The sequence below is a fragment of the Mustela nigripes genome, chromosome 9, assembly GCF_022355385.1.
Source record: "Mustela nigripes isolate SB6536 chromosome 9, MUSNIG.SB6536, whole genome shotgun sequence".
Classification (NCBI taxonomy): Eukaryota; Metazoa; Chordata; class Mammalia; order Carnivora; family Mustelidae; genus Mustela; species Mustela nigripes.
Window position 1 is genome coordinate 85907136 of NC_081565.1, and position 16353 is coordinate 85923488.

The following is a 16353-nucleotide window of genomic DNA, read 5'->3' on the forward strand; positions in this document are numbered from 1 at the left end:
TTTAAAAAAAAAAGGGGGGGGGGTGCCTGGGTGGCTCAGTGGGTTAAAGCCTCTGCCTTTAGCTCAGGCCATGATTCCAGGGTCTTGGGATCGAGCCCTGTGTTGGGCTCTCTGCTCCGTGGGAAGCCTGCTTCCTCCCTTCTCTCTCTCTGCCTGCCTCTCTGCCTACTTGTGATCTCTCTCTCTCTGTCAAATAAATAAAATCTTAAAAAAATAATAATAAATAAATAAAATAAAATAAAATAAAAAAGCACAAGCCTAGCCTTGAGACCCAAGAAATAATTGTTTTATATCGGCCTTCTCCTAAATCTTTCTCTGAAATGTTCTTTTAACAGTTTGGTTTTCTCACAGTTTGATATACAGAAAAGTTCACCTTTCTCACTCTCACTATGAAAGTATAAAAAAGCTCAGTAAACAATGCTGGACTCTTTCCTTGATTCTCATAAACTGCATAAAAATGAAGTTTAGCGGTGCCTGAGTGGCTCAGTTGGTTAAAGCCCCTGCCTTCAGCACAGGTGATGATCCCAGAGTCGTGGGATCAAGTCCCACATCGGGCTCTCTGCTCGGCAGGGAGCCTGCTTCCTCCTCTCTCTCTGCCTGCCTCTCTGCCTATTTGTGATCTCTGTCAAATAAATAAATAAAATCTTTTTTAAAAAATGAAACTTATATTTTTAAAAACTTAATGAACCCACTGATTAATCTTAACATTACTAAAGGTGGCATCCTATATCCCTATGTGATTCACAGAAAGGACCTATGAAACACTTATGCCAAAAAGGTGAGGTTGACTCTAATGAAGCCACTTGAGCTGCAATAACAAGACAGCTGCATATAGCTATTTACATTTAAAATTAACTAAGATTAGGGGCGCCTGGGTGGCTCAGTGGGTTGAGCCTCTGCCTTCGGGAGGTCATGATCTCAGAGTCCTGCGATCAAGCCCCGCATCCGGCTCTCTGCTCGGTGGGGAGCCTGCTTCCCCACCCCCTCTGCCTGCCTCTCTGCCTACTGTGATCTCTGTCAAATAAATAAATAAAATCTTTTAAAAAAATTAACTAAGACTAAATAAAATTGGAAATTCAGTTCCTCACTCACACCAGTCACATTTAAAGTGTTTAATAGCCACATGTGGCTAGTGGCTACAATACTGGCTAGGCAGGTAGAGTATTTCCAACTTCACAGAATTTTCTATTGAACAGTGTTGCTCTAGGGCTAACTCCACTTAAAGGAAAGGTGGAGGAGAGAGAAACATATCCGTGACACCACAAGGAAGGAAACAGACATACTGGAATGTGGGACATTCTATAGAACAACTGACTCAGGTAGTCTGCAACAAGTCAATGTTGTTAAAGGGGGAAAAAAAAAAAGAAGGGAAGGATCAGGGGAAATATTAAATAATACTTCAGAAATCGAACAACCGGATGTAATATGCAGCCATTACTGGGACCTTGATTCAAACAAACCAACTTAAAGAGAATATTTGAGATTATTGGGAAATTTGACTGTGATAAGGGAATCAGTTAATTTTGATAGGTATGATAATGTCCTTACGTTTATGCAAGGTAAATATTAACACTGTTTAAACATGTTTACGTATTAAAGTATGTAGTAGTAAAATGATCTAAGGTCTAAGATTTTGTTTTCAAATACTACAGCAAATTAATAAAAAGAATGGATAAGGCAAATGTAGCAAAATCTTCATCATTATGATCTGGGGGATGGATATATGGTGTTTATTATAATTCTATACTTTCGTGTATAAAATAGTCATAACAATTTTAAAATGTTTAACATATACTCAACTAAGAAAACCAATCCTTACATCCAAAGTATCCTTACGTGAACCTCCTCCTGTCCTACAATAGTCCAACAAGAGGACTCTTACTGGTATCACTATGAAATGCCCTTCAGTTGAATTCTTATAGACACTTTAAGAGAACACGTGGTGGATCTACTTACTTCAAATGCAGATTAAGAAAATTATTGGGATACATAACACTTTCCAAGTGATTCAGAGGGAGAGCCACTTAAGGAAGAAAGAAGCAGTGTATTAGAAGAGTGGCCTCTACGTGCATATCCAACACAGGAGCTGGCAAGCTGAGTATTTCTGTAAGTGTACATACTTCTCCAGAGTTTTCCCCAAGTATGAGGAAAGCATCCAAGGAAGGAATTAAATTGCAACTGAACAGCTTTTAACAATCTTGGAGTCATGTGGGATCTGGACTCACACATGGGATCTATTTCACAAACTTTATTAGAGTTTATGAGTCAGACTCATATGTTACTCTGGCTTCCACTTTGATTCACTGGCTTTTGTAGGCTCAATACCTACTTAATACTACACAGACCCTTCCACAAGGACTACCCTTGGGCATTCTGGACTACATAGTCCATATCCTTTTGTTTTAAAGTAATTTCTACTCAGAAAAAACTAATTTGCTCCTTTGAGTGTCAGCGGACTAGTCCCATGACCATGGGAGCAGTAGGATAATTATGACCCAAAGCAGTTTCCAAGGAATTATATTTATGATTCAATATAAGAAAGTGTAAGAGTCTGATTGAGTTCCAAGACTTGTAAAAAGTATCCACTGAACTCGAGTGAAGGATTTAGGCCCCAAAGTCAGCAATGGCTAAGATGATGTCATTATATCCACCCTTTATTCTCCTACCAAAATATACCTCTTTCCATTCCTTTTTCACCTTTTTAAGATTGTTGTCCGAGGTTTATTGAAGATATTACAGCACAGCAGAAAGATTTGAATGGCTCCACGTGGCGTTTTGAAATTCATCCCAAGTGCAGCCTGAGTGACCTGCAGGTTGGACGGGCTGCCAAAGTCCAAGAGTTTCAACATTTCCTTAGTGTCAAGATCTCCTGATCCAGGGCTGAGATCTTGGGTGTGTAATTATCCCTCCTTTCTCTCTCCTCCTCCTGCAGCTTGATGGAGATTCCTGTCCCCAGGGCCCCCCCTGAATCTGCTTCATCAGGTGTGTGATAGAGCCTGTGATCCTGCTGAGCTCCTTGCACACGCTCATGCTGGTGTGGAAGTCATGGCCCAGGTGAGTGTAGTACTTCTCCGTGATGACGCGGGCTACCTTCTTCATGGTTTTGGTACAAATGCAGCCCAGGCTGGCCAGGATAGTCTTCTGTCTTTACATTATTACCACACGTTTCCTTTTATCCTTGTTTCCACTCATTCATTCATTCCTTATTCATAAATTCAGTACATATTTATTGAACACCTACTGTGTGCTAGATACTGTTTTAGACAATCAAGGTACAAGGGTGAACAAAAAGACAGTCTATGCCATTGTGGGCTTTCCATCCTAGGAGGGGAAGATAATAAGTGGACATAAGATAGTTACAGTATGATAAATACTAGGAAGGAATCCAGTTTTGGGGTTGAGAAAGAAATTTATAGGTTGGAGAAGGAATAAGAACCTAATTTAGACCCAGTGGACAGAGAAGCTTAAGGGGATGACATCTGATCTACAATCTAACAAGAAAAGCATGACCACTAGCAGGACTTTTAAAGTACTAGACAGATGATATCCCAGTGAAGGGAGCAACAGAATGCAGAAGGCCAGGAGTCAGGGAGGAAATTCATTTGTTTGAGAAATTAAAAGGAGGCAAGTGAACATACTAAGAGAGACCTGGGCAGGGGGTAGAAGAAGTTAAGAGATGACACTGAAGAGGTGGCTGGCATCGGACAGTATAGGAACTCAGAGTTAGAGCAAACAAAGTTATTGCTTATCTAATAGCCATAAGCTTTCCTTCCTTGCTACTGGAGCTCCAGTTTTGCTTGGGTGGCAATGCGTCTTACTTCAGGGAGTGAATCATAATTTATTTAAGCCAATTCTGGACAATGAGATATAAGGGGAAATCACTGGAAGGTTCTGAGAAACATTTTTATTTCTGATAGTAGAGCCACAAGTAAATATAGCTGTTTACCTCCTCTCTTCTTGCTTTAGCTGTTGTCCTGTTTTGCTGTGATATCCGGAGCTATGGCAGCCATCCTGCAGCCACAACAAGCCTGAAGATGAAAGTCAACAGACTTAGGATGGTGGAAAGGATAGAAAGAACTTGAGTCCTTGACGACATCAACAAATTGCTAAACCAATCCTGAGAACACTGAACCTTTTTTGTTAACACTGATCCTGAATTTGCTAAAAATAACTTTCCTTATAGTTCAAGTTTCTATTAGCTGGGGTTCCTGTTATTTGTATTAGAAGCATTTAATTGACAGACCAGGGGTGTGGCGTGATCTGATTTATATACATAGATTTTTAAGTCTCCTTGGTAACTGTGTGAAGAGTTATGAGCAAAAATGGAACAGAGACATTGTAGTCCCAAGGAAGATAATGATGTCCTGGGCTGGGAGGAAGCACTACAACTGACAAGAAATAGATTCGAGACGTTATTCGAGAGTGAAAATAACAAAATTTGGAGGTGCCTGGGTGGCTCAGATGGTTGAGTGTGTGCCATCAGCTCAGGTCATGATCCCAGGGTCCTAGGATTAGCCCCGCATCGGGCTTCCTGCTTGGTAGGGAGCCTGCTTCCTCCTCTCTCTCTGCTGCTCCGCCTGCTTGTGCTCTCTCGTTCTGTCAAATAAATAAATAAAATCTTAAAACAACAACTACAACAAAATTTGCTTGGGTTCAGACATAGGAGAGGGAGGAGGAGGATAAATTAAGACTGACCTCTTTTGGGATTGGTGGTGGGGCCATTTATTGATATGGAGAAGACAGGAAAAGTTTGGGGAAGGAGTGGAATCAAGAGGGGCTTTTTCAAATGTTAAATTTAAAATATGTATTCAAAGAGAGATGTCGGGGCGTGGACATTGGACTCCACATTGGGTGCAGAGCCTACTTTTAAAGAGAGAGAGAGAGAGGGAGAGATGTCAGCTCAGCAGGTAGACAAATGAGTCTGAAGTACTTTAGGTCAAGGCTTGGATTTCAATTAGGAAGCTGTCAATACACAGATGTTCTTTAAAGCCACAAGAACAGATAAGGTCCTCCCCACTGGCCAAAATTTGAGGAATTCTAAAATTAGAGGTCTGTTAGAAGGGGAGAAGCCTGCCAAAGAGCCTGAGGGGAAGTAGTGAGACAAGTAGGAGAAAAAACAATGAAACAATACTTAACATTTATACAGAGCTTACTTCAAGCCAGGCACTGCGCAAAGCATTTTGTGCCTTCATGGGAAAAAAAGAGGGAAAAAAGTGTTTTCCTTTTCTTCCAACCCTTTCTGTTTTAACTCGTGTGGCGTTCCCTAATCCCAAAGGTTTAGGCACAGTGCTCCTCAACTGTCATTTTAACTAATTATTAGTTACTTCACTGAAAAATATTAAAACCGTATAATGCACGAAAACTAAAAATGGAAAGCAAAGAAACTCAGAAACTCTCCTCCTCGCGCGATCTCCCATCATTACGAATGCTTGCTCTCTCTCCAGGGATTTTCTATACACATGCACGTATTTTTACACAGATCGGATCATTCACTCTGATAGCCATAGATAGATATACACACAAATATATCTAATTTTGTAATTTTTTAAAACATTCTGGAGATTTTCTCTATCCGCACATACATAACTACTCTTTTTAAAGACTATCGTATTAATATGCCATAATTTAAGTTCCTTTACTGATGGGCAATTAGTTCCCTGGTTTTTTTTTTTTTTTTGGTTTTTTTTTTTTTTTTTTTTGGCTGCAAACTGCTGCAATAAACATCTTTGTAGGGAAGTCATTGGATATTGTTACAAAACCGTTGGATAATTTCCTGGTAGCGAAATTGCTGAATCGAAGCCCTTAAACCACGGAAACTGTCAAATCACCCCTCCAAAAAGGTGACACCAGGGGCGCCTGGGTGGCTCAGTGGGTTAAGCCGCTGCCTTCGGCTCAGGTCATGATCTCAGGGTCCTGGGATCGAGTCCCGCATCGGGCTCTCTGCTCAGCAGGGAGCCTGCTTCCTCCTCTCTCTCTCTCTGCCTGCCTCTCTGCCTACTTGTGATCTCTGTCAAATAAATAAATAAAATCTTTAAAAAAGAAAAGAAAAGAAAAGGGGACACCAATCCAATTCCCTTTAACAGCACTTTCCTCACATCTTGTCAACACTGTGTCTTGACAAACCTCCACGTTTGTCCGTCTACGAGGCTGGGAAAATGGCGCCTCGTTTGTATTCGGGTCTCTGGGATGAGGAGCAGGCAGCAGCGTGGTACTGGGGAACACACACGGTGGGAGGTGAGCCCCCCGGGCTGATCGCACGTCTTCACCTTAAACGTGTGACCTTGGGCACGCTGGGTGTTTCTCCTCAACAAAGGGCTCAACGAAAGCGCACGCCGTCAGGACTAGGGGTGCGTGGGACGCGGGCTGCCCGGGCCTGGACCGTGACCCCCCCGACCCTCGCCAGCATTCCCGAGCCGCGCTCCTCGGGTCCTTCATCTCCCGCGCCCTCCTCCCGGCCGACTTTCGCCAACTCCTGTAGCTTGGAACTCGAAGCGGGAGAAAACTTGGCCCTGCAACGAGGACTTGCGCCTAAGTGACTCGCAGTGCCCTGAAGGGTCAACGGGCAGCGCTCAAACCCTTCAGACAAACGCCAGCCCCAGCCGCAGCCGCCGGGCGCCCAGACTTGCCTCCGCGGCCCCGCCCACCAGACCGGAAATGACGCTACCGAGCGAGTCCGTCTTCTTCCGCTGTCCGCGGCCCAGGCGAGCGCGGGGTGTGCGTCGGCGTCGCGGCCAGCAGAGGGATTCTGGGTAACGGCCCCGGCCGGCTGGGGCGGCTGGCTCCGCGCAGCAGCTTCCACTCACGCCAAGTCCGTTGGCAGTGGCGGTCCTAGGGCTGGGGGCCGCCGGACATGGAGCAGCCGTGGCCGCCGCCGGGACCTTGGAGCCTCCCTCGGGCCGAGGGTGAGGCTGAGGAAGAGAGTGACTTGGACGTGTCCCCCAGTTCTCCCCGCTGCCCGCAGCTGCCGGGCGGCGGCGCGCAGGTGAGAGGGGTCCCGCGTTTGGCGAGGGGGATGGGGAGGTGTCGCCAGGCCCCCGGAGTCCCCCGTCTCTGCGACCCTGCCTGTGCCCGGCTCTGCGCTCCCATCTCAGTCCCGCGTGTCCCGAGCTTGATGCCGTTCCACGGCTATTGTAGCATCTTCCGAGGGCTTCTGAGCGGGTCTGGCCATAGAGGTCTTCCCAGCCTCCACCTCCGCGCACACCTTTTCACCTTGGCTAGTGCCTTCCCATCCTTGGAAGACGGTCCTCCCCCTCCCCCGCCTTCACCCCACTCCTGACAGCCCCCAGATTCGGGGCGGCGGGCGCTCTAACGTTGACCCTTTGTCCCCTTGTGCGTGTCTGTCTCCGAGCGCGTTATTCCGCTGGAGGCTTGGATACTTGGGCACGGGTAACAGGAGCGGTGAACGGGGGCTGTATTTCAGTCATTCACTGAGCTCCTGACTTGAGGCAGATGTAGGACCCAATTTCACGGACTCCTGGCCCCTGAATCAATTCGGTAAGCCTCCCTTTTGGTGCTGGTGTAAATCTGTCTCTTTAACGTGACCATTTTCCCCGTCCAGGTATATTTTAAGTTTTGCTTCACATCGTTTCCCATTGACAACATACAGACACACGTTTGCCTTTTCCTTCAGACTTTCTCCTCCGATTCCTGGTGCTCCTTGTGGTTTTCAGTCCAGCCTTCTTTCCCTCTGAAACTTACTCAAGCGGCACACCATTTAGGATTTTTCTGGGTCCTGTCTTAGGAAGTGCTTACATACTCTCATCACCTTGTCCTGGTGTTTCTCCTAATTTGAGTGTGTCTGGAAGTATATTTCAGGAAAACAGACTGAACACTAACATGTTCAGTGACATGTTAGGGGTTTCGCTCTGCCTTCTAGGCTTCTTGCAGAACGGGGTCCCTAAGAGCTTAACTGAATTAACAGTTCTTCTCTAGGCTCATCTTGCTAGCTGTTAGTGAATATGAGTTATTTAAATCGTTTGCCAATGAGTGTAAGGCCATCGGTCCTATGCCCAGTTCACCGGGCTAGTTGGCTTCATGGAAAAAAATGCTGTTTCATAACCATAGACTGTACCTCGGCCAGCCAGTCTCTGGGAAAGTGCAAGACATTTTTTAGGAGGCCAGACTGAGAGTCGATAGGTCAGTAGTCACCCCCTAATTATGGATTGCAAGTGTCATCTTTATATACAAAATGTGTTGTATGAGCATATAATGAATGTGTTACAGAGGGGAAAAAATGAACAGCAGCTGCTGTTGTCAGTTTTGAAGGCATATGGAGAGAATAAGAGGTCTCCGGAATTTCAGCGCGTTGTGGTTGAATCACAAAAGTAACCTAAGAGAAACTCTGAACTTAGAAAAAATCTAAGCTGAATAAAACCTGGCTGGCTAAGTCAGAGGAGCATGTGACTTTTGATCTGGGGGTCATGGGTTCGAGCCCCATGTTGGGTGTGAAGATTACTTAAAAAAAAAAAAACAAACGAACAACTAAAAAAAAAATAAGTACTTTTTACTGCTGCACTTGGAATTGTAAGCTTATATAGCTGAAAGTGATTTTATGAGTAAACAGGCTTATCTTCATTAAAAATGATTTCTCTGAGATCTTGTTGCTAGTTAGTGGCAGAATTGAAACTAGACCATATACCAGACACTACCTTTGGTGTTAAGATTTGCAAAGTGATTACTAATCTTAAATTAGTTCATGTGTTTATAACCCACTTACTTGTCTTGCTGACTTTAGGACTTAAGTTTCTGGATTGCAATATTTGGAAAAAATCAAATGTTTAATTAAAATTATAAATACTTTATAATTTTGTCAAAAACAGCTCTGGTTTAATTTTACCAGACAAGGGAAATCTAGATCTCTTAGTGTCATATGTGATGCATAGTTCTGATACCCAGTTAAAGTAAAAGCAATTCAGAATTTAGAGATCCTGTATGAGCATTTTTAATGTAAAGTTATATTAATAAACCTAATGCCAGCAGTGTCTTTTTGAATGTATAATGTATACATAATGTATAATGTATACATAATGTATAATGTTCTTCTAAAACCATGGTGTGTTCACAGGTAAAATGTGATTTTTTTTTCCCCCTAATCATCTCAGTGTATGTTGGATAGCTTGCTCAAATGGTCAGATGTTGTCTGTGTAGTCTGTGGAGAAGAATTTAAACATGAATTATTTTTAGAATTTAGAAATAGGATTTCTTTGTTTGATTTGAGACATAAATATTTGTTCCCACATAATTTGAAAATGCAAGGTATTTTTATTTGTCCAGATTGCTTTCTTAGTGTATCTTTGTCTTACAAAACAGATTTTATAGCTTCATTATTCTCTTTTTCCTGGCCTCTTCTTAGCATAGTTGGGCTACAGTTATTCTTGATCCTAACTAAGAGAGCAAAAAATAAAAATAAATATTTTACTTGGTTGGTTAGGGCCTTGTGGTACCTGGGCTCCAGGCCTGCTAAACGAGTAAGTCACCTGAATAGCAACAATATCCACGTCTGCCACAACATAAATCTAGGACTCCTCTGAAAAGTTGAGGCCTTGCATGCTACTTGCCTCAGAATTCTTTGCCACCACTTGTCTGTTCCAAGAAGTGGAGAATCATTTATGCATCTAAGATTTATGGAATCCTAGCCCCTCGAGAAGCTGCTGGTTGAGTAAACAAATAAGCACAGCATTCTGTGAATACACCATGAAGGAGTATGTAAACCTTGGGTCGAAGGGAAGGACTTGGAGGAAACTTCGTGGAAGTGATGCCAGAGTCTGGAATGGAGATTGGAGTTAGGGGACGAGGGGTTGTCACATTGAAGAGTAACTAGAACTGACTCGAGAGAGAGAGAGAATGGAAACGAGATCATGAACCATGCCGTGCCACAGAATTTGTGCTTTATCCCAGGACACTAAGAGTGTGTAGAATTATCAGATTTGTTTTTTGGAGAAATTACTCAAAATCTAGTGTAGTGGAGAATGGCTTCAGATGAGAAAGACTGTATTTCCATAGCTGAGGTATGAAATTGTAAAGGCTTGAGTAGTGACGCAGATTAGGGAACAAATCAAAGTAAAATTGTTCCGAAAACTTAGTTTGAAATTGATACATTTTGGCTGAGAAGTCATAAAGAATGTGCCTTCAGGGACGCCTGGGTGGCTCAGTTGGTTAAGCAGCTGCCTTCGGCTCAGGTCATGATCCCAGCGTCCTGGGATCGAGTCCCACATCGGGTTCCTTGCTCAGCGGGAAGCCTGCTTCTCCCTCTGCCTCTGCCTGCCTGTGCTTGCTTTCTCGCTCTCCCTCTGACAAATAAATAAATAAAATCTTTAAAAAAAAAAAAAAAAAAAAGAATGTGCCTTCAGCTTTTGTTTTATGGAGTTGAAGAATATAAGAAGTTAAAGACCCATCACAGTGCTGTCAGTGTAGTGGTTCAGTAAATATTAAAACTAATTACTGTTGCTTCTGAATGGAACAGAGTCAGTCATGAGGATGGTCCAGTTTTTGGTTTTGTTTTATTTTGTTTTGTTTTTTTTTAATAATTTTGCCTATTTTGATTAGGATTAAGTTAAAGAATGTCTGTCTGACAGAGTCAGTTGTGAACAGAAACTCCACATATAAGAACTTCTCAGATCACCAGGGATTGGGATAATAAAGAAAATAGAAACCAAGAAGTAATTACTTCCAAAAAAAGGTTCTTTGCAGTGAGGAACTTCCAGAACAAAACTCTAAAGATCTGGTTTTCAGCATGTTCAGTTTTAAGGTGATGGGCTAGATTGAAGCTTTTGTTCTCATTATTCTGCTGTTTCAGGGCTAAGAAGCTATAAATCAAATATTCCTTGAGCACCAGCTATAGGCAGAACATTGGGCTAATTATCAGGCTTTTTGCTGCTGTTAGTTGTCAGGAGAGAGGCGTAGATTAACAGAGAAGCTTTTAGCATCTAGTTGATGAAAGAAGACCTGTAATATAAAAGTATAACTGCATACACAGAAGGCAGAATGCGTGTGTGCCACAAATACCGTACAGCGGTCCTTGCCTAAAAGAAAACTGAGTTGTGCTGCATAAACATACCATTGCCGCCTTCATTTCTCCCAATATTGTTTTTTACCCAGATGTATAGCCATGGAATTGAACTGGCTTGTCAAAAGCAGAAAGAGTTTGTGAAGAGCTCTGTGGCATGCAAATGGAATCTCGCCGAAGCTCAGCAAAAACTTGGTAGCTTAGCCCTGCATAACTCCGAGTCCCTGGATCAGGAACATGCCAAAGCACAAACAGCAGTGTCAGAGCTAAGGCAACGTGAAGAAGAATGGCGGCAGAAAGAGGAGGCCCTGGTGCAGAGAGAGCGGATGTGTCTGTGGAACATGGATGCCATTAGCAAGGACGTTTTTAACAAGGTACGACTTTTTATGGGATTATAATGAAAGAAGAGAAAACGGAAGTGTTTGTACAAACCAGTTGTGCATATTTGGTAACAAAGCAACAGAACCTGTGAACAGTATTCAGTTTGACAGTTTTTGGAAAGTGTTTGTTACAGAGACCTGTCTCCCCGGTAGTGCCAGTGTGGGTAGTCGTTACTATAAATCTGTGGCCGTAGCATAGCGCGCTGAATGTAAGGGTGGACTCTGGACTCACACTCAGCTTTGTCACATGCTGCTGGCTTGGTCACCCTGGGCAAGTCACTTAACATCTCTAAGCCTCACTTTCTTCAACAACATAGGGTGAGTATAAAGACTGAGCTAACTCCTTAAAAGCCCACAGGATAGGGCCAGACACATGGTAAAGCTTAGATGTTAAACGAGCTTTCCGATGTTGCTGCCAGCTTGCTGTCCGTTCCGTGACACTGATGTGTAGGTACTGGGCTTATTAGAGTCTTACACCCTTGCTTACCAGTATGTATTTAGTAAACCTCAGGTGATAGTCCAGATTGCGCATCACCAACATTACAGCACTTTTGCCAACTTAGTAGTTACTGAGAGTAGTTTTCAGTTTCTCACTGGATTATGTTGGCTTTATCCTTTGTGCTGCATCTGAAGAAGAACTGGGCAGTGAAATTCGTTTTGACTAATATGTGAAGTAGCACTTCTTTCTATCTGTACTAAATTTTCGAAGCTGCAGGGAGAGATTGCTCCTTCGTCTAAGTCCACATTCACTTTATCTTTAACCATCATTACTCTCTAGACTTCTCGGTCCATAACATTATTTGTTTCTGTCCTAGCGTCTGCTCTCAACCCATCCTCTTAAGGGGCTTTCAATTTCCTTTCCCTGGACCAGCCCTCGTTCGGCTACAGCAACAAGGAATACACATAGGTTAAATGTACAACATCAGTAGCACCATCAGTGCTTTATTAAATTGAGAAAAATGATGAGTACAGCTTGCTTACTGTAAAAAAAACAAGTATGTAAAATAGAATTGAAAGTCTTCCTTCACTTCCAGTTTCATTCCCAGAGATAACCACTGTTAACAGTTGTATTTTTCTAGATTTTTTAATGTGCCTGTGCCAGTTTGTATTATTTCTGCGCTGTGCACGCACACACACCAAGATCATTCTTTATCTGAATGATTCACTATCTATGTATATTGTTCCAAGGGGGCGTGTCTTCTTAGCACTTATTTCTGGTTTGCGTTTTTAGACCATAACTACTTAAAATAACTTTTTTTTTCTTCCAGAGGGAATGGTCAAAGTAGTGTTTCTTTGTTTTATAAAGTTAATGTCTCTTAACACAGTGGTCACAAAGGAAATATTTTCATTTGTCTGCTTTTAATTATTTTTATGTGTTTTTTTTTTTTTTAACTTAGGTTCTAACCTAGCCTACATTTATACCACAAATTAATTAGGATTATCTTTATGTTCCAGTCATTTGCTCAAAATCGTACATTGATTTTGTCTGGGAGCTTGAGACTTGAGAGGACTGGTCTAGATCTGCGCTGTCCAACTCGATAGCCACTAGTCACATGTACTATTGAGCGCTTGAAATGTGGCTAGTCCGAATTGAGATGTGCTGTAAGTGTAAAATACACACCAGATTCTGATAACTTAGTACCAAAAAAAGTAAAATATTTCATTAATAATTTTTTTGTCTTACATGTTGAAATGATCATATGTTGGATGTGTTGGGTTAAATAAATGTGTTACCGATTTCATCTGTTTCTTTTTGCTTTTTAATGTGGCTAATACAAAACTTTATATTTGTGACTTCGATTATGTTTCTATTGGACAGTGCTGGTCTAGATAGCAGGATATATAAAGGAGATGTTTCTATTTTGAAATATATAAACTTGTGTGCTTTTGAGTTATAAACTGGCAGAGAGCTAGTTTGTGATTTTTGTTTTTGGCAGTGATGATCACAAGGTTTAAATGCAATCACAGAATGTTCTGAGAAACTGTCCTGCCAGTTTTTCTGGCTACATAAAAACTTCATCTTGGTTTGCTTTATGGCTTCTTAGCTGAAAATAAGCATCTACTTAAGAGAAATCTGTACTTGATTTCAGAATCAAACTGACCTCTCCTAAGAAAAGTTTATGATAAAGGTCCATTTTAGTTTTAGGTCTTAGTGAAGAAGTTATAATAAATACATTTTACACACTTTCGAATGTCTAAGTTTATTTCCAGAGAGAACTCCAGAGATTAGGCTAGAGTTGAAAATATTTAAAGGAAAAGAATAATGTAAAATATGTATTATGCATGTAAAGGATCTTTCTGTATACTTTGGTAGGGAAATTCCATTTAACCAAAAAGTTAATTGGCACTTGGATTTTTTTTGTATGATTTCTAAAATAATCCTATAATTTTCACATGTACCATTTTAAAAAATAATGAAACTAATACAAGAAAGTTTTATTTTTTTAAAAGAGTTTAACAGATGAATTTGATAATATAATATCAGTATAATACTATACCACCTTTTTATAGTGTCTGTAGGAAGCATTGCTAGGCATTCAGTATCTGAGAAAGAATATTTGGTGAATATAAAATCTGATTTTAACTGCAAGAATTTTTTTCTTAGAGTTTTATTAATCAAGATAAAAGAAAAGAAATAGAAGATGAAGATAAATCAAAATCATTTATGCAGAAATATGAACAAAAAATCAGACATTTTGGTAAGTCCATTGCTTAGTTCCCTTCTTTTATAAAGTGTTTGCTATCAGGGCGCCTGGGTGGCTCATTTAGTAAGAGTCGACTATTGATTTCAGCTCATGTCATGATGTTGGGGTCGTAAGATTGAGTCATGGGTAGGGCTCCATGCTCAGCAGGGAATCTGCTTGAGATTCTCTCCCCCTCTCCCTCTGCCTTCCTGCTTGCTTGTGCTCTGTCAAATAAACAAATCTTAAAAAAAAAAATAAAGTGTTTGACATCATAAATATGTGTACAAAAAGTGTATTTATAAAAGGGGGATCAAAAAGAAGATAAGTGGCAGAACTCCAGTTTCGTGGTACTTTTGGCACAGTCGTACAGCTCTTGCTGCAGACTGGTTTTGGTCATAAATAGATTGACAGTAAACTTAATTGAGAAGAGAAGCAAAATTCAGTCTATTGTTATATAATGCCGCCATCTTAAGACACAGTCTTTGTTTACTCCATAGCCTTTTTCCATCCCCAACTAGTCTTTGCTTTTGTCATTTTCCCTCTTTGCTTCCATGGCATCTGATTATTTTATGGTTATAAGATTAGCCTTCATTATTTTCAGGGTTTGGATATGTTCCTATATAATTCCTGCAGATCCTTCAACTGCAACTCAGATAAACATAGTCACAGACAGACATATACAAAGTATTGAGAAGTAGTTTTCTCTGTGGGGGAAAGATGGTGGGCTAAGGGTTGATGTGGTGAAGACTTTCCATAAGAGAGAACATCTAGGGCGCCTGGGTGGCTCAGTGGGTTAAAGCCTCTGCCTTTGGTTCAGGTCATGATCCCAGGGTCCTGGATCGAGCCCTGCATCAGGTGCACTGCTCAGTGGGGAACCTGCTTCCCCCCTCTCTCTGCCTGTTTGTGGTCTCTGTCAAAAATAAATAAAATTTTTAAAAAAGAGAGAGAGAGAACATCTTAGCTAGATTATGAAGAACACGTAGGAGTTCTACCTGTAGATAAGGGAACAGCAGCATCGTGTGCAAAGGCAGAGTCAGGAAACAACATGTTGTGATGAGTAAGCAGTGTGGTGCTGCTGGGGTCAAAATGCCACTGGAAAATGTTAGGGGTTAAGGCTCAGGCGTAATTTTTTTTTAGCCCAAGTGATATGTTAATTTCATAAACATAGCTTTTATTTGTAATATGTTAGTAAGCTTATTAAGTGGCATTTTGAAATACACTTCCAATGGTGTTCCCCCCCCCCCAAGTATTTAGAATTTCATTCATCCTTCAGTTTTAGTAAGACAGTGGATAGTACTTCAGATTTTTCCTCCTTTTTGTGTAGTTTATCCATAAAGGATTTATTTTTCTCATATTTCTTGTTTTAAAAGAAGCAGGCTGTGTATTCAGGTTAATTCAAGGATAGAACCTGAAGAAATGAACAAAATTTACTTTTTTATTTTTAAAAGATTTTATTTATTTATTTGTCAGAGAGAGAGTGCGTGCGCACACAAGCAAGCAGAGTGGCAGGCAGAGGCAGAGAGAGAAGCAGGCTCCACACCAAGCAAGGCGCATGACGTGGGATTTGATCCCAGGACCCTGGGATCATGACCTGAGCTGAAGGCAGCAGCCCAACCAACTGAGCCACCCAGGCATTCCAAAAAAAGTTTACTTTTAAAAAATCTTTAAAGAGTCTTAGTTGTGATCATGTGACCTGCCCCTCCCACCTGTAGCCCTTGCTTCCTACACCTATGTGTTCCACTGCCTCTAGGGAATAGCATCATGTAGGTTGTCATCATCAGCCGGCATTCTGTAAGCTTGTTGCTTTGGAGCCATGGGAAACCTAGCAGGTGCAAAACAGTTCCCTCATTTTTGCTGTAAACTGAATGTCTTAATAAGAAACAATTTTGTGTGGGGAAAATAACCCAATCTCAACAAGGTGTTGTAACCCACCTGGCAGTGTAACTGTATTTAAGTCTTCAATAAAACATTTAACCATTCCATAAAACCTGCTTCTGGTTAATGATGTTTATAAGACCATTGAATTTCGTGAGCCTGTTGTCTTCATGTCTTTTGCTGTAAAATGAATTTCTGGGTCAAGAACTAAATGTGGTATGGTACTGAATAATTCAAATAGTAAGACCACAGATATATTCCTTGTAGAAGCATGGCAAGACCACAGGTATATTCCTTGTAGAAGCATGGCAAGACCACAGGTATATTACTTGTAGAAGCATGGCAAGACCACAGGTATATTCCTTGTAGAAGCATGGCAAGACCACAGGTATATTCATTGTAGAAGCAT

The 16353-nt window shown here is 41.5% G+C and overlaps 1 protein-coding gene and 1 pseudogene across 1 annotated transcript in view; one reads left to right on the forward strand and one right to left on the reverse strand.

Annotated features, from left to right (window-relative positions):
- Positions 1 to 1737: 1737 nt before the first annotated feature.
- On the reverse strand, positions 1738 to 5179 carry LOC132024165 (small ribosomal subunit protein eS17-like; annotated as a pseudogene).
- Positions 5180 to 6683: 1504 nt separating this feature from the next.
- Positions 6684 to 16353, forward strand: part of CDC37L1 (cell division cycle 37 like 1, HSP90 cochaperone) — a 26341-nt gene continuing 16671 nt past the window's right edge. Inside the window, exons 1-3 of the mRNA XM_059411982.1 lie at positions 6684 to 6982; positions 11098 to 11379; positions 13991 to 14084. Coding sequence (XP_059267965.1) covers positions 6851 to 6982; positions 11098 to 11379; positions 13991 to 14084 — 508 coding nt within the window. The 5' untranslated portion in view covers positions 6684 to 6850. The remainder of the gene's footprint in view (positions 6983 to 11097; positions 11380 to 13990; positions 14085 to 16353) is intronic.